The sequence below is a fragment of the Protomyctophum parallelum genome (genome assembly GCF_964188405.1).
Source record: "Protomyctophum parallelum genome assembly, chromosome: 10".
Taxonomy (NCBI): domain Eukaryota; kingdom Metazoa; phylum Chordata; class Actinopteri; order Myctophiformes; family Myctophidae; genus Protomyctophum; species Protomyctophum parallelum.
This window is the reverse complement of record NC_139704.1, coordinates 43,447,014-43,471,520: the sequence shown is the minus strand read 5'-3', so window position 1 is coordinate 43,471,520 and position 24,507 is coordinate 43,447,014. Positions and strand designations below refer to the sequence as shown.

The window sequence follows — 24,507 nt, the reverse complement described above, 5'->3', positions numbered from 1 at the left end:
GCCTGTCCTCAGAACGCACGCCGCTAATGCAGCGCTGCAGACACCAAAACACAATCGCAAAACTGGATATATGCAATATACAAAACAATTTACTGGCATCAAATCAAAAATGGATAAAAAGGAATATTTACAAACACAGCATATTGATTTTTTTTTTGTTCTGTTTTTGTTCATCATCTTTCAGGGTTCTCAATTCTGTAACTCAAGATCTAAATCAAAGCGCCGGACGTGCGTTGACTTAGAGATCAACGTTGGTATCGTTAACGCTTTTTGTCCAGCCTGATGCTAAAAGGTCAAGTCTCTTCATATTAAATTACCTATAAAAATATATATAAATAAAAAAACAGGTGAAGGTATTGTGTTGCAAGAGCTGCAGCAGCGGTCAACGTTTAGCTGCACATAGAGGGCAGATGGGGGAATAACGGCGAGGGTGGAGGGATGCATACAGTAAACAAAAGGGACGCGGGAGACAAAGGTGGCAGTGGAAGCACCCTGGAATTAACTTGATAGAAAAGCTGGCGAAGCAGCTTTGGAATGTTGTTTCCAAGTCCTACAACGCTCAAGAGGTGTGTGTGTGTGTGTGTGTGTGTGTGTGTGTGTGTGTGTGGTTCTAGAATGAGGCAAGGCAGTGTGTGGTAGAACTCGGACATACGTAACTGCTCTAGAACCAAAACAACGGCATGCGTTCTAGAGCTGTGGTTACGAGAAGGCTGCGTTCTGGAAGTCTTTGCTTATTTTCTAAGGCAAACTGGGCTCTACATTTCTCGAGCTTTAACAACTGAACAGGCAGCCTTCTGGAGTTGTAAGGCGCAATTCCATCTGTGCGTTGTGGAATGCTCTAGATTACACTCCATGTCGACTCCACCGTGGCGGTGGCAGCAGTTTGGATTGTCCGCCTCTGTGCTCCATGGGAGTTTTAGGAGAGAAACTCTTTCTCCAGTTCGAAGACCGAGGTTCGCGCCGGGGAGCTCTGGATGCGGCAGAGCGGCACAGTACAGTCTCGCTTCTGGCCCTCCGTGTCCACATCGAGCAGAGAGCAGCCCTCGGAGGAGAGCAGCATGTTGAGACCCTTGGCGCTCTTCTCTCCAGAGTAGTGGCCCAGGGAGTAGCTCTTGTTGCGTCCACGAAGCAGGGCCCAGGAGTGGGGCTTGGCACGGAGGGACAGGGGCCGCGGTCTGGAGCAGGCCTCACCGCCCGACGGCCTCTCCGGCACGATGTCCTTCTCTTTGTCCTTCTCCTGCTTCTTCTTCTGATTGGGAGCTGGTGGAGCCAGAGTGGAGGGACCGTTAGCTGGAAAAACAGAGGTTGAGAACCTTTAGAATTTGGCAATTTCTGTGGTGATCACCAAGGTCTCCAAGGCACTTACCCTTCAGGGAAGTACAGTTCATGTTCTACTTGTCAAAAGATCATGTTCGCTTAGCCAAAAAATAAAAAGATAGCGTGTGTGTGGAACTGTGCTTACAGTATGTATTATGAGTGTGCTTGTGTACTTTAAATAGTGTAGTGTACCCCCCGGGGGGGTCGCGACTCGCGACCCACGGGTTGAGAACCCCTGCTATAGTCTAGGACGTTAAAACCAGAACGATCGGAAATCAGAGCAGGTATTTAATAACACCCATAAAGAAAAAGAGGACAACCAGAAGGCCGCCCGCCTGAATATATGTTTGTCACTGTCCCTGGGCAATTGGGAAACCCTTAGTGTCAACCCTGATTAGCTACGTTCCGTTAATTTGCTTGTCACTTGGGTAGTGAAGTGACATACAAATCCTTGAATACCCTTTCACTTCCTTCTCCTCCCTCTGCGTTACTCACTGTTGTTATTGGCAGCCGACTTCTTCCTGCGGAGCCGTGATCCGGTGCTGTGGCTGCTCAGTTCCGATGCCTGGCTCTGCGTTCGTACAGGGGTCTGGTTCACTGCAGGGCCGCTGTTCTGGCCATTTGTGGATGCCACTGCGTTGGGCGTGGACAGGTGTGGGCGACTGATGGACACCAGCTCCTCCTTCCTGGGGCCATGCTTCACCCGCTCTGCCTCCGACTGCAGGAGAGACTTGGTGGAATTGCACTCCTGGATAGCCGACATGGAGATGAGATTAACAGGCTGCTGAGCGGAGGTGTGGCTCGCCGGCACCTCGTCCTTGCGGGAGCGACCGCCGGGAGGCGAGGTGCTCCGGCGGAAGCGCGTGGCACGCTGGAACAGGCCCTCCTTCTTCTTCTTCTCCTTCTCCTCTCGCTGGGGCTCGTTGTCCTCGCCGAGCGCCAAGCTTTTCAGCGCCTCCCTGAGGTCATACCCCAGCGCCACCGAGGCCAGCAGCGTTCCGCAGCCGTAGAGCACCGAGTCGGTGCGCCGCCGGGCCGACGAGCGCTTCAGGCTGTTGGTGGGCGTGTGCTGCGGGGTGGTGGAGGTGGACGAGGTGGAGTTGGCGCTGGAGGGGTCATCGAGGGTCTCCACGGGGCTGCCCTGACTCGTCGTGCTGCTTCCTCCCCCCACCTCCCCTGGCCCAACATGGCCGCCGGGGCTCTGAGGCTGCTGCTGCTCGTCCCGCCACAGAGGTAGATCTATGTACACCTGGTTGGGGAACTTGAGTTGCTTTGGTTTGGAACCGAGGCTGTCCGGGCTGTCCAGGGAGAAGGCCTCATCTTTACCGCCGCCTGCGGTATCCATTGATAGGTGGTCAAAGTAAATGAGAAAAAGGTTGTGCATCAGCAATGGTTTTCAGTGAGCCTTCATCAGAGCATGCTCTGACGCGTAAGCGTTCCTTTTTGGTGTGTGCCAATAAAGAAATGGAAATGTGAGTACTTTGTCCGCCGCTTGTTTAATTTTTGGATGTGCTACCTTTTTTATTTTTTTTATTCCTATTTTTTTAGGTGGTCAAAGTAGTTTGACGACCAAACAATACATTTACTGTCTAATTTGAACACATTTTATAATGATCAATAAATTAACTTAATACCCACCTCAAGCAACAACAATGACTGGCAAAAAAATGCTTTAACAAATAAGTGCAAAATAAATTCTAGCACTTATCTTTGTATTGTTTTTCTGTTTTTTTTTCTTAGTTGGTTCCTTTCTTTTCTTTATGTACTGTAATGCTTTACAGTACAGCGCTACATAAATCTGAGCTAATATTATTACATAACCAGCAAACAGGTTTAAAGTAGTTTTGTTAAAAAGTAGACCAACACTAAATAGATCTGTGTTAACAACTCACCTTGTTCAGCGAACAGTGCGGCCAGAGGAACAGATTTCTGAGATTTGACCAGGCTGGTGGACCAGGGATTACTGCCATCAGACAGAGGACGCACTCTGACAGGAACACACAAACAGGTGGCACACAAATTACCCAAAGGAATACGTATGGTATGACAGGACCTCTGTGTGCGTGCGTGCGTGCGTGCGTGCGACCAAAGTTTGGTCTGAGATCAAATAAGGACATGAGCATCAACTTCTTAGAGAAAAGGAAAAAAATGAGATACGATATAAATCACTACAAAGAAGTCCCAGATATGCCGATACACATCTGTAATGTAGTCATTAGCATAATGTCAAATGCTGCACTCAAGTACAACAAAACAAATGTTAAACAGTCACCAGTGATGGCATTCATTAAAATATTGTTTGTGAATAAATGCAGTTTCAGGTAAATGTTTCAAATGACACCAATGGACCATAGCCATGTTGTATGGTACTGACCATCTCCTGTATCTTGACCTCCCTCCCTCTGTGTGTGTGTGTGTGTGTGTGTGTGTGTGTGTGTGTGTGTGTGTGTGTGTGTGTGTGTGTGTGTGTGTGTGTGTGTGTGTGTGTGTGTGTGTGTGTGCGTGCGTGCGTGCGTGCCATCTCTACCTCTCGGCAGTGGTGGGCCTGTCTTTGTTCTGCACCGAGCTGGGACCCCAGGTCCTCCCTTTCTTCTTGATCCCCTTCTTCACATCATCAAACTCTTCTGGCCTGAAGAGGGTGCTGCGTCCCCACGTACGGTTGCTCTCATCCAGGGTGACTGTCAGTGTCAACACAGACCACAACACAGTGAATATTACCACGAAGACAGCGGCTTTATAGAAGTTTATAATTAGAGTTACAACACAGAACACAGTGAATATTACCGCAAAGAAAGCGGCTTTATAGAAGTTTATAATTAGAGTTACAACACAGTGAATATTACCGCAAAGACAGCGGCTTTATAGAAGTTAATAATTAGACAACACAGACCACAACACAGTGGATATTACCGCAAAGACAGCGGCTTTATAGAAGTTAATAATTAGACAACACAGACCACAACACAGTGAATATTACCGCAAAGACAGCGGCTTTATAGAAGTTCATAATTAGAGTTGCCATTGCGCAGCCTATAATATCCACTTTTGGAGCTGAATATGGAAGTGGTGGACACTGTGGACAGTATTTCTATTTCACTGCTGAAAATGGGGTTTCTTCTCGTGTGTGTGTTGAAAGCGAGTACAGCCACTTCTGTGTGTTATTTATTTATTTAATCATTCATTCATTTAGGTAATCTCGATACGCAAAGTTACATTTTCAACCAGTAGTTAAAACACATTTGTGGTGTTATGATAGTACTGCCAGTACTACCAGGTTCCATCATCGACAGACCAGGGTCAAAAAAACTTGATGCAGTTATGTTTTGTAATAATTTTGTGTTTGTATGTCTGTCCAGAATGCTCAAAGTTTTCATTTGTCTTTTGTATGTACAGTACGTTTTATGAGTTATCGTGAAGTTATCGTTTTCAGCAAAGGTTATAAATTGTAAGGTAACTGTGATTTCAAATGATTTGAAACGGACCTCTGACCCAGGTCGGTAGCCAGAACCTGCATTATTATCCTGTTAAACACGCCACAGCTTAAACCTGGAGCTTCAAAAGAAACTGTGATGGGAAGTTAGGGACAGCAAATAATTTCAGACTTAATGCAAATCATGTGAGAAAAAAAATTATGTAGCCATCACCACACAAAGCAGTTAGAATCCACACTTTAGGAAAAACTCTCCAATCAACACAAACGCACAGACAGACAGACACACACACACACTCTGCCATGAACGATTTAGGCAGTGAGCACCCGGAATCCTTCTCATTGATTGGCTAAGGAGTTAGTCAACCATCACACGCCAAACAGTCGATGCCATTAGCCAGAGAGCCCACGGCAAACATCGTGGCCACACCCACACTTGCGTCCGAGTAGCCAGAAGCTTGCCTTTGTTCCTGAACCCACAGTGGGCCGTAACCTCGCTGGTGAGATCCACATCCTGTTGGTAAACATACAAACTGTCCCTCTGTATGTGGGACGTCACTGAGGAGAGGAAACATACATGTTGTACGACGTGCACGGTGTACATGTGTACATGCCACAGCTTACAGGCTACAGCCATATGGGTTGGGACCCATCTCTAGGTCACGGAACAATTTTTAGCGGTCGTTGAGTAAATATCCCTTCTTTTAAGTTTCCTAAAAATATATACTGTATATTATATACACTGTATATATGTCAAAAAATACGATTTGTCAGAACTAAAGAAAAAAGTAAAAAATGTGAAATAAAAATGTGTAATCCATACATTTAAAAAGATTTTAAAGAAATAGTGGAAAATCATTGTTCCAGGGAGACACCAAATGTATATCTTTTGGGTCTTGAAGTGAAATGTTTGGGAACCCCTGGGTTAAAGTTCACTCTAGATACCCATATTTTCTTACAACCAAATGGTTCCATAAACCTCCACAAACATTTGTCAATTCTATAATGGAACTATTTGACAATATAAAAAAGAACAATGAGGGATCATGTTTGAGGTCAACAATGTTCAGTACATTACAGACGCAAAAGTCGCCTAACACAAACACACATGGTGTACAGTATGTCACACACAAAATACAAAGTATAGTTCAAGTAAAGAATACATAATCAACGAGTAGCGTCAGAGTGGTATCTGAAGTGACTTACGCTGAATGGCTCGCAGTCTGGGGATGGGCGTTGGGCTACTGGGAGGGGAGGAGCTAGTGCTGTGAAGGCTCCGCCTCTTGTCCATGGAGGGGGACGCCTGCACTGTTATCTTATGTTGGAAGTCTACAATATACAAGCACATGTACATTGCAGTTAGAAAAAAACAACGCCAACTCTAATCCTCTATACTGTATGCTCACGTTTACAATACTGTATGCTCACGTTTACAATGCAAATATTGCACTCCCAGTAATGTACGCCCTTCCAGTGAATTATCACACACTGACCCCTAAAAGGTGTTATTATGGCTGATTTATAATAAGTAATCGCATGACCCTTTTGGGTTGCTCAACTCAACAGCAAATTACTTAATGTTTGTCCTGCGATAGCAGCTTCCGAAATACTCGATAAATTCATGTTAACCAATTCAGTACGGTAACCCTTTTTGGTGTTTTAAGCATACTTTAGCTATATGGAAAAGTCGTGAAAATGTGGCACAAATCTTTGAAAAAAAAGAAAACTTTACTTCTGGAGGGGTCCCTGGAACAACATAATTTCAGATGGGGGGGTGCGGACCCCCCCCATCTGAAAATATAAACCAAATACAGATAATTCTGGGGGTCCTTGACATGAAAAAGGTTGAGCACCACTGACAGAGAAACATAGGTTTTTCAGAAAACTGTTAGGATTTAGAAGCCATATTTATTTTTAGAATTGGCCTCAGGTAAAGCTTCTTTATTCAAAAAGGGGGCCAACAAAATAACACATTTTGGAGGACTCCCAACACGCGGCCCGACTAACCGGAGGGCAGGCTGATGCGGTTGCCGTCCTTGAGCTTGAGGCGTGAGCGCTTGAATTTGCCCTTCCTCTTCTTGACGTTGGGCTTGTCCTTGTTGAGCTGGAAGATGAGGATGTTGAGCTCTCTCTCCAGCACGTTGATCTCCCGCTCGGCCAGCTGCTGCTCCCGGAGCTTCAGCAGCTCCTTCTGAGACTTCTGCTGCAGCGCCGACCGCGTCAGCTCCTCCTCTCTGGAACGCAGCTCCTGGGTGAGTGGAGAGAAGCAGGTGAGCATGGGAATTTGACTGTGTTTCGTCGTGTGCTTTCCGATGCAAAGATCTTGAGTCGTTGAATATCATCTGCCCGCCAATGTTTAGATCCAGTGTGCGATTAACCCATTCTGACCTGAGATCAGATTCTAAAAATGTCTATTACATTCTGACAGTTTCATTATTAACCCATTCTGACCTGAGATCAGATTCTAAAAGTGTCTTCGATTTTTCAAAAATAGCAGACCTACAAGCTCGTATCGCGCCACTCGGTGGCGCGATATGAGCTTGTAGATCTGCTATTTTTCAATAGCTAAAGCATAACATGATGCCGACACCAAAATGGGTGCCCGGTCAGAATGGGTTAAGAGAGTATTGTAAAAAACCCCACCCTAACTGCAGTTACGTAGCAAGAAGTCTGAGAGGTGTTCACAGTTGTGAAAATGAAAAATTAAGCATATTAGTCAGGGATTGAGATACAGATTGTCGGTGGCCGCGAGGCAAATCCAGTTGGCCGCTCAACCCACTAAGCAGCTATGGCCGCCTGTACAAATGTCACTGGGTGTACAGCGTTAAATTAACACTCGACTCGACTCGACTCGACTCAACTAACACTACAGTATGCTGCTGTATAAAGTGTTCGAGTTCCTGTTCTCTGGAACACTATACTCCTGGATTGACAAAGAGATAGGATTAGGATTAGTGTAGGGGTATAACAATATAGTAAGAATCAAAGTATATCCAAATGTAAACAGCAACATTGACTTTGTATCATATCTTATAGTTTTGCAATGCAAATATTCAGTATTGAATCATTTTGCAATGCAAATAATCAGTATTGAATCGTTTTGCAATGCAAATAATCGATTGTATCAATACTAAGTACTTTGTATTGCGTTGTATTTAGCAATTTTAAGAAAAAAATAAAAAGAGTTGTTTAATTATGTTTCCATTCAATATGTCAATAGGTCTATCGATAAATGTGTGTATTCTCATGTTCATGTCAAGGTATGTGTTCAAATATAATGTCTGTGTATTTGCCAGAGAATCACTGTTTACTAATTTATATCCATCCTCTCTAAAGTACAATTAAGAAGTTGGTGCGAACACGGCACACGGAACAGCGTGTGCCCTCTTCTGAGCCCTCTGATTGGCTATACTGCTTCATACACGTCTCTGCGCTCTTCACACATACGTCTTTCAATTGGCTCCGACCCCACCATGTGACACGTGTTCCGTCGCATCACACACTGCATCCTCTGGCCAGCACAGACAGACAGACACACACACACCACAAACCAGGTCACTCGCGTGACGCGTCCCGTCCCACCACACCCTGCATCCACACACACACACACACACACACACACACACACACACACACACACAGTGTGTGTGTGTGTGTGTGTAAACCTGACTGAGGCAGAGTCAGAGAAGGGAACGCAAGCAGCGCGAATAAGAGAAGGAAAATAATTTTGTCTGTTGTGTGATTGGCTTGTTGGTCAAGGAGAGGGACAGCACAACAAGGGAGATAGACATAACTTCTGACAGGAATACACTAGAAACTTACTTTTTTTGACATGCTCGTATCACCTTCTCGCCGAGATATATTTTCGAATTAATAAAAAAAAAATATATATAATAATATTTATTTTTATAAAAAAAAAAAAAAAAAAAAAACGAATGGTTCAAACCCATTAATTAAGATTCGAGTGCCAACCCTAACGAGCGAACATTCGAACCTTGAATGTTTGGGGACAGCCTTAACACACACACACACACACACACACACACACAAAATCATTGTTCCAGGGAGACACCAAATGTATCTTTTGGGTCTTGAGGTGAAACGTTTGGGAACCCCTGGGTTAAAGTTCACTCTAGATACCCATATTTTCTTACAACCCATATTGAACCTCCAAAGAACAATGAGGGATCATGTTTGAGGCCAAGTCAACAATGTTCAGAATACAGACGCAAAAGTTGCCTAACACAAACATACATGGTGTACAGTATGTCACACACATCTAAAATACAAAGTATGCAAAGTATACAAAGTAAAGAATACATAATCAACGAGTAGAGTCAGAGTGGTATCTGAAGTGACTTACGCTGAATGGCTCGTAGTCTGGGGATGTGTGTGTGACGCACACACACACAGTGTGAAGTGAGGGGCGCTCTTATCATCACATTAAGAGTACAGTAAGAGTACAGTACACAGCAAGAGTACAGTATACCAGAGACTAAATGTTTTTATAATCATCATGGGCGAAGCATCCCTATTCTGGAGAGGCAAACATTCAGCAAAGATAGCAGCTCTACAAGCCGGCAACGAGCGTGTAGATGTGGTGTGTAGAGGGAGAAGAGAGCAGACCAAGTACAAATCAAACTCTATACAATTTATAGAGGGTTACGAGTTTAATGCACACAGGTCCGAGAAAAAGAACAGGACTAAATTGATAAAAGAAGGGAAGAACAACTTTCGCTCCTGTGAGGTCTGATGTGTCAAACAGATAAGACCTTTAAGCAGGGCTAACAGATAAGACCTTAATGCAGGGCTAACAGATAAGACCTTAAAGGAGAATTCCATACTAAAAGGCTTTCTTACCTTTCTTTGTAGTTGTTACATCCCCATCAAAGAGGTCCAGGTGTTATTTTGTGCAAAAGCTCCTTATTGGCTATTTCCCCTACCATAAGCCCTAAATGAATTGCATTGAATTGAATGGGATGTATGGGGTGTTGTGCTAATTTGCTTATTTCCATCGAAATACATAGTAAAGTGTGCCGCTTGGGTTATTATTTACATTATGAAGAGAGGATATATACAAACAAATTATAATTTTGAGCGATGGAAATAAGCGAATTAGCACAACACCCCATACATCCCATTCAATTCAATGCATTTCATTTAGGGCTTATGGTAGGGGAAATAGCCAATAAGGAGCTTTTGCACAAAATAACACCTGGACCTCTTTGATGGGGACGTAACAACTACAAAGAAAGGTAAGAAAGCCTTTTGTATGGAATTCTCCTTTAATGCAGGGCTAACAGATAAGACCTTAATGCAGGGCTAGAGTGCCAGCTCTCCACAGAAACAAACGTCTGGATTGATGCACAGCACAGTTAAGGGTTACAGGCAGTGAGAACTAAAGCAAGTCAAGTGTTATACTGTAAGCTCATCTCTGAAAACTCCTTGGATGGACATTTAAGATGAGTTAGTTGAGTTATAGACAGACAGGTGATGAGACTTCTCATTAGTTTGGTGGCAATCGAATACTGCATAATGTACAATTTCCAATAAGCGCCATTTCATGCACAAGGCATGTACGCACAAGTTCATGCCTTCTATACAAACTGTGTTATATTAGTTACAGCATAAACATTCTTTCAGTGTTACAGTAGCTGCACATGGTTCCATCTTCTCGTGAGCTTAGCCATTTATCCCCCCTTTTTGTACCTCTTGTCAATGATTGCTCTGTGCAGAGTCATAATAATAATCCTAACTGGATGACTTCCATGCAGTGGCTTTACAAGCAAAGCCCCTAAACCACCCACCTAGACACAAATTACTGCAGGCTGTTTACAGGAAATACGGTCATGTTTTTGGCTAATTCTACAAAGAAAAACATATGAAATCACCTGTGAGAAACCTTTTAGCTAAGGCTTAAAGCAAAGTAAGGTTATTTTCATATCCACACAAGTTTTATATAAATGATGAATAGGATTTGTGTGGTGGAAAGAATTGGATGCCTAACAATATGATACGATGGTTGTTTGCAATGATTTGCAACAAAATATTTCATAAAGCAGTGCTAATGCTTTGCACAACAATCAAGAACTGGTACAGAAAATATGCTCTCCTTATTCTGTAGTCAAGAAGGCAGAGTGGTAGCAGTAATGTTGGACTACCCAGACATCTTACACACACACACACACACACACACACACACACACACACACACACACACACACACACACACACACACACACACACACACACACACACACACACACACACACACACACACACACACACCTTGTGGCAAATGACTTTAGAATTCTGTTACTTGTCTATAAAGCTCTCAATGGTCTCGCACCTCCGTACCTCCGTGACTGCCTACCTAGATATGTCCCTAGCCGCCCCCTCAGGTCCTCCAATGCTGGCCTACTTGGAGTGCCTAAAAGAATGTGCACAAAAAGGTATGGTGAGGTAGCTTTTTGCTTCTATGGCCCAACAGCCTGGAATAAACTTCCATTCGAGCTCAGACACGCACCCTCTGTAGACATTTTTAAATCTCAACTCAAGACTCACCTCTTCACCCTTGCTTTTAGTTGAGTTTTATTTTTATTTTTTGTGTTTTTATTTATTTTATGTTCTTATATTCGGTTTTGTTCTCTGCTATTGTTCTATCATTTTAACTACTTGTGTTTTATTGTATTTTAATTTTGTGTCCTGCCCTGTGAAGCACTTTGAGCTGCATTTATGTATGAAAAGTGCTATACAAATAAAGTTTATTATTATTATTATTATTATTATGGGGTAAAAATATTGAAACTAAAATGCTAAATAGTCAAAATCTCCCTTTAACCTGGACACGGTGGAACAAAAGCCACAGAGCTCCCATCATGGCCGTTATCCAGTGCTACCGTTGAGCAGCCCAGATCAGTGTGCTGATCCCGCTCCTTCTCCAAACATTAATTAACCCCTCCCTTTAAGCCGGCGACGGGAGACCTGCACAGGAAGCAGATTACGATCTTAACGAGGGGAAGTGCGCGAAAGCGCCTTGACGCTAAATGGCTCGTTTTGTTGGAGGCCGCGATTAGACTCCCCCTGGAAGCAACCAATTAAAAATGTAAAGCCGCTCAAAGCCGTCCCCAAGTGGTAGAGCCCAGTTACTATGTTCCATCACCACAAAACGAAACACAGCAGTGCGGTAGTGAGGAGGACATGTAGCAAAAATAATGCGTTGATGAGTTTGGCTCCATACGTGCGTGTGTGTGTGTGTGTGTGTGTGTGTGTGTGTGTGTGTGTGTGTGTGTGTGTGTGTGTGTGTGTGTGTGTGTGTGTGTGTGTGTGAAAAATGTGAGCGAGGGTGACCTTGTCCCCATGGTCTACCTTCTCTTTGGTCCTGAGCTCATCGAACATCTCCTGGATCTCCACACGCCAGTCGTCCTGCATACTGTGGAAGGAGTCCTGGGGCATGGTGGCCATCACTGCCTCCTCAATGGCCGACAGCTGCTCCAGAATGCAGGCGAACGATGGCCGCACATGGGGATCCTGGTCCCAGCATTCTGCAATGCACGCACACAGCAAACATTTAGAGAGAAACAGACATGTTGGCTCCAGCTGTTTAACTGTCCAGGCCAGTAAAATTCCTGTTTTGGTATTGAAAATACACTCATACTGAACAAAGTATCCAAACTAGAAAAAGTGCCCTTCTGGGCACAGGTCTCCACCAGGTTATCCACAGATCCGTGCAGTTAGAGGTAAAAACACTTTTGGGCCAGTTATAGCGCCACCTTGAGGCTGAGTTGAAATTGTTCATGTGGCATTTCGTCCTCGGCCTAGTGGGAATGTGCGTGCACAATTTCAGGGAAATCACGCGATGTGTTCATGATTTGCAGCATTTTGTTTGAAACTGAGCACTCCTGTGAACTTTGGAAGCCAATCTTAACCAATCAGGATGGAGTCTGAGAAATCTGAAAGACCCGTTTCGTTGAATGGCTCTAGAGAGACTGTGTACTAATTTGCGTGATGTTTGGACAAAATCTGTAGGTGTACTGTGAAAAAACTTGTTTTGCACAAAGCGGCCTCCTGGTGGCGCTATAACAGGCCGTTCTGGAAAGTTTGGGGCAGAGGTTCATGGTTGGCATCCAGGGAGTGTGTGTGCAAAATTTGGCATCGACCGGGTTAACGGTGGCTGAGATTAGCTGGTCACGGACGGACGGACACACGGACACACGGACACACGGACGGACGGACGGACGGAGTGCAAAACATACTCTCCCCATGCCTTCGGCTGGTGGAGACAATAAGAAACTAGACCACAAAAGGTTTAGCACGTCTTGGTTCCAGCAGTAAAACTGCCTCCACACACAACTGTTAGATAAACTACTAAACTAAACTTGCTGCAGAGAATTCCATAGTCCCTCACTGGACCAAAATGTCGTACTGCCTCTAACAAATGAACCATATCAATGACCAAATATGAGGCCCCCATATACAGTATACATATGACAATTATTCTGTTGATAGTAATAGTTTTGAATGTTCAATATCGCTCGCAGCCATTCCTCTCTTCAATTATGCAACAACAACACCTCTCATCGCTTCTCAATAAAGTGTCTCCCCTTTACCTCCCAATGCCGCACATTATACCCAGGTTATTAACAGGAAATGGGTGTAACTTAACATTGTGGGAGAGAGTAAGGCAGCGAGTGAGTGAGAGTGAGAGAGGGCTATGGGTGGCGGGGGGGTTGAATGACGGTCAGTTAGAGCTCATAAGCTCCCCTGAGGATGGAGGCCTGTTTCAATTGAAACTGGTGAAACATAACAAAGGCCTCCTATATGGGTATACAGTGTATATTATCAGATAAAAAAATAAAAGAAAACGTTAAAAAAAAAGTCTCCTGAATATTTTATTTTGGTCCAAATCAATGGCGCTTCATGGTGATTCCGCGATTTGGCAAGTAATCAACTCTTGCATGTATAATCCATGTGCAGGATGCATCCATTATGGGTGTACCTTCCATGAGCTTGGCGAAGGGTTCAGGGCAGGTGGACGGGATAGGCAGTGTCAGCTTGTTGACCGCCACGCCATAGGCCACGGCAAGGCCGTCTATCCCACGGTATGGCACTTCCCCTGTCAACAGCTCCCATAGCAACACACCATAACTGGAGAAGGAATGAGCACACACACACACACACACACACACACATAACTTATTAACTAATATCTACTTGCCAATATCATCAGTTAGAATATTAGATTACTTGGCAACAGTTAAAGGTATATTCAGTGATTTCACTTAATTTCAATTTCACTTATTTTTTTGTTTTGTTGTGATAATCCTCCCTACTATAGAGTGTGCTGGCCATATAAGGAGTTCCTCCCTGTCCCCAGTTAACCCCTGGGGGTCAAAAAACCTTAGGTTTCGTTTTTGACTCTCTATCCTGATTGGACGAAAGGCTGGGTCCCACAGCCAAAAACGAAACCTAAGGTTCTTTGAGTGAAATCACTGAATATACCTTTAAAAGCACAGTTATCACCTGTTCAGTATATGAACATATATGAAATAGAGAGCACAGAGAAGCATCTTGTGTCTTAAAAGTGACATAAGTTCAGAAAAGGAAGAAAGGGAAGGATTTAGAAAATATACAGTATAAGAAACAAGACTAAGAACAGTGTGGCTCCCATGTGGATCACAGGCTCAGACGGATTTGTGTTTTTTTTTTGGTTCTTGGAAACCGCTAGTGCGACCAATTTGCCACTCATCACTGCACAGCCCCAGGTCATATGAGGACACACGCATACAGTTTGAGGTTGTTCTGTTGGACACACATGCAGAGATTCTGTGCATGTATAGATACTTTATAGATACTAGGTTCAGCCGACATGTCCAAGGAATCCAGGGGGGGAAAAAACATGTCACATTTGTAGTATACTGTAGTAACAAAAAAAAATGTTTAGCTAACATCTGGCGCTACAACGATAATCTAGCCTTCTGGTTCTGACGTGTCAACACACAGTAGTCTATGTCACACATGGACCATTGATATGCACGAGTTGCGTCGGCAGCTAGTGTAGTCGTAGGAGCCGATTTTTGTTTATTTTCTCACCTCCGTTTTTCAGCAGCCTATAGCCTCAGTATTCTGGGAAAGAGCTCCATTGACTCAGGCTGGGCTGCCCAACAGACACTGGAATTGGGGACGCATTCTAGAGTGCACGCGCGTGCACCGTACCGTGCCGTACCTGCGAGTACGCCGTGGTACTGCGTGCTACAAGCATGACACCACTGCCTACTGGGAGTGTGCGTGCAAACTAAAGTTTCCCGCGGATCGGTCCACCGGGTCCAGCGGTACTTGTAGCATGTCGTGCAAAACAGGCCCTTCCAGAAAACCTTGAAAGCCAATCTTAGTCAATCAAAATAGAATAAAAAAACAATCTGACAGATACATCTTGATCACATGACTAAAGAGATAATGTACGAATTTGAGTGAGGTTTGGACAAAATCGGTAGGAGTAATATAAACACACCCGTGTGAAATGAGGGCTGCTCTTGTCATCGTACATCAATTTATGTAAGCGGACATTTGACATTGCTACATAAGGTACATAAGGTGATCCCTTATTGGCCAAGCGCTCCCACCAACATGTGATTAGTTAGCCGATTTGCTCGTTTACATATGACGTAAGTTTTACCTTCAATGTCAATGCCGTTTAATGTTTTGGTGTCATATCAGCTCTTATCATCATACATCATCATGCATCATCATACTGGCCAATCAGAATGCCTGTTGCCTGTGATTGGTTGGCTGATTTGCTCGTTTACATATGACAATATTCCATTAAATGTCAATGGCGTTTAATGATTTGATGTTTAATTGACGTTATATTTAGCGGAATTCTGATGTCATTTCTCCGTTCATTGTCAATGGCAAATATTGAGACGGGAGGGGACAAGATTTAGATTTTTCTCGTGGTGGCGCTATAACCGGCCCATGTGAAAAATGTGAGGCAGAGGTTCTGCTCTGGCTTCCAGAGAGTGTGCGTGCCGATCGGGCCAACGGTGGTGGAGATCAGCTTGTACACAGCCGAACGGAGGACGGACACACGGACGGATGGGCACACAGACAGACGGACGGACGGACGAACAGGGCCGAAAACAGTGTCCGCAATGCGTTCGGCCGAGCAGAGACAATAAGAATGAGGAGAGTGGAGAAAAAGAAAAGGAAGCACAGAACTGATGGAGGCTTGGTGAAATGACGGGCTTTGTATGCTGGTACCTCCACACGTCGCTACCCTTGGAGAACAGTGAGGACTTGATGACCTCAGGGGCCATCCAGGAGTAGGTGCCCGCGGCAGACATCTTGGTGGTCTTGTGCCACTCCCTGGCCAGGCCAAAGTCTGTGATCTTCAATGTCTTCCTGCCGATGTCATCATTCTCAATCGTTTCAAGTAACAAAACTGGGGAGAGAAATAGGAAAGTGAGAGGAGAGAAACAGAGGAAAGGGGGAATGATGGGTTAACGAGGAGATGGTGGTAGATGGGAAGGATGGAGTGAAGCAGGGAAGAGACAATCAGGGGAGAGGTGAAGGCAGAAGAAATAGAGGGATAGTGGGATGAGGGGTTAAGAGACAAACAGGCAGGTGCGCGAGGGTCATTTATAACTGCAGAAACAGGAGGCTGACAGCTCTACAAAACCCCCTGAGGATGTAAAACTCCTCCTTCATACCTCCCTGTAACACTATATCTACACTATACTAGAGACACTACTAGAGGAAAGAAAAAGCAAAGAAAAAAGATTAAAAGAAAATATTTCAGTCTATCCACCAAATAGTAGGTTTCACAAGTTAAGTGCATGCACTGTACTGCTTTGACAAGAGCTATGAGACTTAAAAGCCTATTCAAACATGGGGACCTCATGTAATTTAGAAATGGCACCCTGCTGTTTTCTTTGTGCAGCACATTCATACTACATAAGTGAAGTATTTTCATTTAATTTACGGACCATTTAGGCCATCTATTCATCCTCAATTGGAACCAAATTGGCTCTTATGGTTCCATTTGGTTTCATTCCATTAATATTTCACATGCATGGAACGTTAACAAAAAGATGAAGCAAAAGGTCAAATTAAACTATAAACTATTTCACAGTAAAAAACAATGTCATTATATTCAAAACAAATTTCACTAAACAATTCACATATTTAATTTGAGTGAGTGTTGAACATCTTGCCACACTTTGATTCATGAAATTATATATGCCTATGGTCCCAGAGAAAGTGTCAACGAGCTCCAATTGTGACTATTCATGCGAATAGCGTACCTATTCTACAAGCTGTGTAGTATGCCGGACATGATGTGGGCATGATTAACAAGCCAATTAAAAAACTGGAGGTGCTGGAGATTCAGAATGTCCGAGGCAGCACATCACATTCCTCGGATATGGGACTGGTAGATGGGTTGCATATTCACTGAATCCTGGACTAGTAGAACAATAAGACATCTAGTATGGGTCATGCTATGGCCCAGTGGCGTCAACTCCGGGGGTGCACAGGAGCAGAAGAACCCACTGGCAAAATAATAACACAACACAACGGCTCTTTTAAGAGCTAATAGCAGCCAGCCGCAGCGCAAATATGCGTGGCTGCACCCACTGCCGTTATAGGAACCTTCCGCCTAGTATGGCCGATATATTATTGTAATACTTTCATTTGTCACAATTACCCCAAGGAGGGCGAAATATGAAAGATTATAGGAATCTAATAAGTGGCTAATATTTTCCTGTTTGACAGGATTCAGTGAACCTCGTTGTAGCCTGTGGTATTAGATCAGACATTAAAAAGGGGAACTTTGCTGACATGTAAAAACCTGACATATTCTGTGTCAGCATACATGAAAAACACTGACTGAAACACCTCCTCACAATAGATGGAAAATAATTTAGGTTAAATATTGGAACAATTCCAGATTAAGAAAGATTGTTCCGTCTTATATAATAAATTAAGTAAAAACTAAAGTCTAAGTAACTAAACAGATGGAGGACATACCTCCTTGACAGCCATTGGCCCCTATAGGGGCTAATGGTTTCATTACCGTTCACAGCCATCGACCCCTTTTGGGGCTTTATTCGTTTTTTATTGAAATTAATCAACTCTTGGCGCAGCCTGTCATAACACCCTTGAAGTTTGCATCCAGCTAGAATACAACCTCAAATTCTACCGGCTGAAGCTAACTCCATAGAGATAAAAAAAAGGCTGGCTGTCAAAGAGACTTGTTTTCATGCCTTTTTTTTTATAACCACGAGTAAATAAATATATGCACATGTTTTTTTTATCATCTGAATAGATACTAGATCAGACATCTACAAGACAAAGTCATGGCGAATTCAAAATGTTAAAATAGATGCATGCCTTGAAACTAAAGACATTTTCAGAGATGAAGCCAAGCATAAGCCATCTATGTTCAGTATTGCACTTTAGGCCACTTATGGGTTTACCAAGGTGTAACCTAATAGTTAATATGAAATAACTATTAATATTATATCACAAAATCATATTCTGTAACATATCAGAGGACGGCTTCCACCTAAACTCTCCCGAAGATATTCCAGTTAGTGTTAAGTGAACATACTGTACTGTACACAGTATATCTGGTGAGTGTCACCTGGGTTTGTTTTGCATGCCACATCAAATCACCGCATTTGCCTTAAAGTGGGAACTGTATTAAAAGTAGAGGTGTCAGATATTCCCATGGGAAAGGTCCTTGGCTTCACGCAGGCTCAGGAACGCCACAGGACTATGGTACGGAGCACTTGCTTTGTGCAGCGGCTTCAAAGCAGAAACAATGTGTGTGCTGATAGAGTTACACTTTGCGTGAGGACAACACTCACGCAAACACATTGAGGTGTTCTTGGATCAAAACAAATTCAACCCAAACTCTAACCCATGAAACATGTTTTATATCCTCTTAAAGAAAAACCATGTGTGTGTTACTCCTCTTGGTGGTTATGACTGATGAGATCTCCAGCTATCAAACTCCAGCGGGAGCCGATTGAAGTCTGTGCGTGCAGGTGTGCTCATGCGCGCGTGTTTCTGTGGTCTCAAAGGGCATATCACTGACCTTGGATTTACCGGAACGTGCCAACACACACACAACAGGCACTTTCAGTCTCAAATCACATTCATACAGACGCTTATAGCCATAGCTGGGTTCAGCGCTGTGTGTTGTTGTTGCTGGCTTACTGCAGATAAAGTACCATCTGACTAGACCTTTAAGCACCACTGCCACCCACCCACACCCACACACCCACACCCACACCCACACCCACACCCACACCCACACACACACACACACACACACACACACACACACACACACACACACACACACACACACACACACACACACACACACACACACACACACAGGGGAAAGGATGAGGAGTTGAGTGGGAGGACAGCCAGAGGAAGACTTTGGGGGGTATAAAGAGCTAGGGAGCTGGGGGGATGGGTTGAGAGACCTTGACTAGTTTGTACAGGAACCTGTACAAACTAGTTGTACTGACAGAACGAAGGCAGACATGGATGTATCTGGGTTGGCGAAAGGCCCTTTCTGTGTGGAGTTTGCATGTTCTCCCCGTGTCCCCTACGTGTCCCTCACAAAAACATGCAGTAATCCTGGTCTCTAAACTGCCTCCCCCTGGCCAGCCGGGGCGCCTGATGGAGGGGAAAGGAACTGGTTGGAATAACGTGTTCCTTCCACGCGCTACGTCCAACCAGGGAAACTCCCCCCTGTCAGGTGTAAAGGAGCAACTTGGACACTCAAGCATGAAGGAAGCATGATATAAGTCCGTTGCTCTCCCCAGGTTGGCGGAGGGTGTGTAGAGCCCAGGATCACATTAGATGATTGACACAGGGGTGAAAAATGGGTTACAAAATCGTGGGATAAAAATATATATTAAAAAAAAAAAGACATGGATGTATCTTTGGCGCTCTGTAATCGGTCCATCACATCACAGAAAGGGAAACTGCGAAAACACCCACAAAGCTAGGTTGAAAACGCAGAGGTGATGTCAGTGACGTCACGTACCACGGCCACAAAGCACAGGCGTAAACGGCACTTCCGCATACTCTGCGTCTATTACTTGGCCTACCGAATATATGCTATATCTATTGTAAATATATAGATGTACAAAAAACAAACAAAACATTACTTTCTAATTTCAAAGAGCTCTTTGAGGAGGGGGGGGGGGGGGGAGGGTTTCAGAGAAGTTTAATCTTTCAGAGTATACATATCTGGACATATTTCATACATTAACCAGTGACTCCTATGGGCCTCAACTAACAGCCATTATTGGTGCCACTACTAGGCCTGGGGGCACTAAGGGGATCCTCTGCCCGAGATCCAACAATAGGCATTCCATTACAAAAAACAGGTTCCACTAGAGCAGTGATATACAGCTAGCTCCTGTTGTTGTGTCTTCTCTCTCTGATTCCATAGATTCCTCCAAGCAGGCTCTGTAGCTTTACAATGACCTGTTGTAGGATCGTTACACCACCGTGATGAATAGCTATTCTGGGATGACCCGCCTCATTTGACTAGCGGGACGGTATCAAAATGCCAAATGGCATTTTCTTTATTGTCTTGCTCTGTGATACTTCAAAGAGAGCCTTCTAGAATTTTACATAAAGGGTCCGTATCTCGTCTGCATGATTCAGTGCCGACGTTATACTGTATCATCTTTAAAGCAGAGCCATAGTTTGGAGATTGCATTCCACGGGTGACCATCAGTGTGCCACAGCCCCACTCCACCACTGTTGCTGAGTAACGTGATTCTATGGCAGCTGAATGCTTGATCAGGCATCTTGCCATGGTAATATTATGGTCTATGGTGGCTGGTGTTGCAGAATGTCAGCCCACAGTTCACGATCCAAAAGAGGGGTTAGCATGATGGCACCCAATAAAGCCTTGGCATTCTCGAACAGGCCCAATCCACAAGTCAAAATCAAAGCCATTCTTCCGCTGCAGACTAGTCCCTGCATCGTATGTCTATTGGAACAGAAGCACTGTCCGCATGTTGTGGAGCTATGTGGCACAGTAGCATGAGCCATGGCCTGAAGAAAAACTGGCCTCTACTGTTCAAATTTCAAAATAATAAAATGACTGCGAGACATAGAGATTTGGCCTTTTACTAAATTGAGAGCATAAGACATACAAAACTATTTTTTGTGCCGTGTGCATTGCTAAATGACCAACATAAAACCTCCTCCAATAGTACAACCCAAGCTGGCAACCCCTCCTTTAAACACATTTCTGAGAATAGATGATATCAATAGTATTCATGTACGTAAGTGATTGCTAAGTTACTCAGATAGAATAGGCTTGAGTATGATCCCAATCCATCTTGTTGAATGATGAAAAGTGAAATGACAGTGATAAGGAATAGGATATGGTCATGGCTCAAGGGCAGCCTCCACCCAGTCAGACATCTCTCTCCTCCTACTTCTGGAGAAGAGCTTCAGGCAGATCCCCAGTGTTGGGGGTGGAACCATCAGCAGATCAGACGCAGAGACCTCAAAGTAGTAGGTCCTAGTCATCCCCCATTCTAAGATTGAAACGTGAAAAGTGTGCAAACGCTAATGGCAATGCCTTGCCCACCTGGAACAAACATGCGTCCCAGGTGAGCGGTGGCGGTAATAAACCCACATAGTTACATTTTTAAGTATTTAGAAGGCTGCTTCATTATCTTGTTGCCTGCTAGAGAAAGCTTTGCTGCAACGCATGTCATGGGGGGGGGGGGGGGGGGGGGGATTTTCCCTTAGGGGGGATACTACTTGTGAGTTTAAGTAAAAGGTCAATATCTGTCCCAGATTACATTTTGACGCTTTGCTCTGATTGAAGTGATTCTCTGAATTGTGCCGTCTTTCACTTTCTACTCACAGTATCTTCCTGGTGGCTCTCTCATCTGTCTCAATGCTCTATTCTTGTACTCTTTCTTCTCCACTTAAGACTCTGCACATTTTGTAGCACAGCTGTGTGTGTGTGTGTGTGTGTGTGTGTGTGTGTGTGTGTGTGTGTGTGTGTGTGTGTGTGTGTGTGTGTGTGTGTGTGTGTGTGTGCGCACGCACGCAGCGAGTGACCAGAGACTGACAAACACATTGGGGAAGGTGGAAGAGAAATTGAGACGGAACAAAGAGATGGAGAAGCAAGTCTTTCTTAGACTAATAGGAGTATGCAATCTGTGCATGCAAAGTTTGACAGGAACGAAAACATAATATGTCTCCCAGCTTATTATTTTTTATTTAGTTTTTAAGTGGCTAAAAACTAACTTGTAAAATGTATACTCTGTGTGGATACAAATACAACAGTATATAAATATTGCACAGTCACTCACTCTCCCACACTTGTTTTGCGCAAGTGGGATTCCTGGACTAAGCATGAGAGAGACAAGTTTGAAAGATTCTCTTTCAAGTCCATCGTCCCTGGTTTGAAATGAGTGTGCCCCTGGGGTAAGGCTGGTCTGAGTGGTGGGAACAGGATCAGGGCAAACGTCCAGAAACACCCCCATCCATCAAGGACATATCTCTCTGGGCCACTCACGCTTTGTTCTCAGCCGCATTGAGTTCACCTCTGTGTCTAAGCTCAACTTTATCTGTAACCAGGCTAATTAGAATGTTGTAACAAATATTAGTGGTGGATGTCTTGCACCTCCTGGTGTGCCACTCTCGACTGAAGGTGGATACCAAGGATGCTGATTGGTGGACTCGGGAGGCTGCCCTTCTCAGCTGTTTGGCCATTTTCCTTTTCGTTCCTCTCGGCCAACAATAGGTGCAGTCAGGGAGAGGTCATAAAAAACACAGTGAAAGCATCTCACACTCCTCCTCTCTCCCCTCTGCCCATTCTCTCCATTCTCTCGTCAGAGAAAGACAGGCAGTAACTGTCTGTGTGTCACTAAGGGTGACTGAGGCGTAGCCAGAGAAAAGTGCCCCCCCACCCTGTGATATTTATGCCCGTCCATACTCCATAGCAAGTGGGGGTGGGAGGGTGGGGGGTGCAGAAATAGACAGAGGAAGAGGAACAGAAAGGGAAAGGAGGGTCAATGAAACAGAGAGATGTGGTCTAACAATAGCTTTGTACCGATACAGGGGAGAATGCAGCTACGCACGCTTCATGTCGGTTTCAACACAACTGCCAGGCATTCTAGAGCCGAGGGTACACATACCGGGCATTCCTTCTATCGTTTGATCCATCATAACCTGAAACTAAAATTTAATGTGGGCCACTCGTGCTGGCACGGGGACAAGTTTCAGTGTGGTTTAGCTTGTCCTTATCTGGAACTGTGTAAACAAACTCTTGCCACGCCTTCCCAAAAGGCCCAAAGATGGAATGAATTATTGGGAGCGGGAAAGGTGGGGGGTAAGGATGAATGGATGGAGTGAATGAGTGAATAAATGAGGGAAGGAAACGGAGAGGGAAAAGTGAGTTAAATAATCAAGAGGTGTGTCAGCAGAAACCACATATGGAAAGAGAGTCGAAGTGAAGAAAGAAAAGGAAGAAAGAAAGATCCTTCTGAGGAGTAGCCCGGAGGGGGACAATGGAGGGAAGGTGAGGAAGGAGTGAAATAATGAAGGAAGCAGGGAATCCCCCTTGGTTTGTGGCAATAAAAGAGTAGCGCAGCCCTCCAGCAGATTAAATATGAACGGGACAAAACAAAACGAGGGCTTTGAGACCCTCCGAGTCCTGGCCATTCTTCTGGCCACAGTAGCCTAGCAACCGCTGCTTGACCAGTCCATTGTGCAAACGTATGTTAAGCTTTTATCCCTCATTAGTAACATTCCTCCCCGCGGGCCAGGATTTTACAGATTAGGGGGAAAGCACAAAAGACATTGGACAAATCTCGCTGACTTCCAACATATTACTTTACTAGCTAATCATTGATCAAATAGCTGCATGTTTGTCTGTGTGGAGCTTGTGTACACGGCAAAATTGATAAACGTCAGACCAAATGGCTGAGTGAAGGTTGGAGGATGTTAGGTGTCTGCCGGAACCATGAGTGCAAGTGTTGAGTGTCCTGATTTGCCCTTGGAAGGTAAAGTGTAGTACTGTAACCAGGGGATAGGGTGCATTCAGATGACATTATATGTATATACACTGGAAGAAAGTTTACTCTCTTAATTTGTTTTTACGTCCTGGATACAGATAATGACAATGTGCACTGGTGGAGACTTCTGTTAAGTGGCAATGGTTTTGCAGGGGAAACTAAATTTCACACTGCAGGGTGTGGTGTGTGCTTGCGTTTGATTGAGAAGGGGGAGTCTCTGTGAACGCATTGCTTTAGCCCAAAGTAAACACTTCATTCATTGTTTAGATAAGGCCCTATATAGTGAATACAGATGTTCAGACTGATGGCCAATGAGACAATCACACATCGACCGTCTACAACTATGTATTGCTCTGTTGCGATCAACTACTGACTCACCTTGAAATGTGTCGCAGCGTTGCATGCTTGTTAAGGATCAAATTTTTAATTGTTGGCTAGCAGTTCGAGCCTCCAATGTAATCACAATAGAGAGCAAATGCCATAAGAGAACACCACAAATGTTTCCATCTTAACGTCGCAGTCGACAGACAAGTTTTCCTATATTTCCTGTATGGCTGCAGTGAGGATTCGGAAGTTAATTCTATTGCTGAGAAGACGCTCAATCACGAATCATCTTACCTCCCCCATACATTTTAAATTCCCCCTTCTCCAGTCTCCTATCAAAGTCTATATCATCTGGTC

The 24,507-nt window shown here is 44.3% G+C and overlaps 1 protein-coding gene across 1 annotated transcript in view; it reads right to left on the bottom strand.

The window, feature by feature from the left end:
• Positions 1–26: 26 nt before the first annotated feature.
• The window catches only part of map3k21 (mitogen-activated protein kinase kinase kinase 21), a 30,257-nt gene continuing 5,776 nt past the window's right edge, over positions 27–24,507 (bottom strand). The window contains exons 3-11 of the mRNA XM_083774676.1: positions 16,007–16,187; positions 13,746–13,894; positions 12,116–12,291; positions 6,755–6,995; positions 5,954–6,076; positions 3,845–3,995; positions 3,210–3,304; positions 1,813–2,649; positions 27–1,290 (exon numbers count right to left, since the gene is read on the bottom strand). Coding sequence (XP_083630802.1) covers positions 917–1,290; positions 1,813–2,649; positions 3,210–3,304; positions 3,845–3,995; positions 5,954–6,076; positions 6,755–6,995; positions 12,116–12,291; positions 13,746–13,894; positions 16,007–16,187 — 2,327 coding nt within the window. The 3' untranslated portion in view covers positions 27–916. The remainder of the gene's footprint in view (positions 1,291–1,812; positions 2,650–3,209; positions 3,305–3,844; positions 3,996–5,953; positions 6,077–6,754; positions 6,996–12,115; positions 12,292–13,745; positions 13,895–16,006; positions 16,188–24,507) is intronic.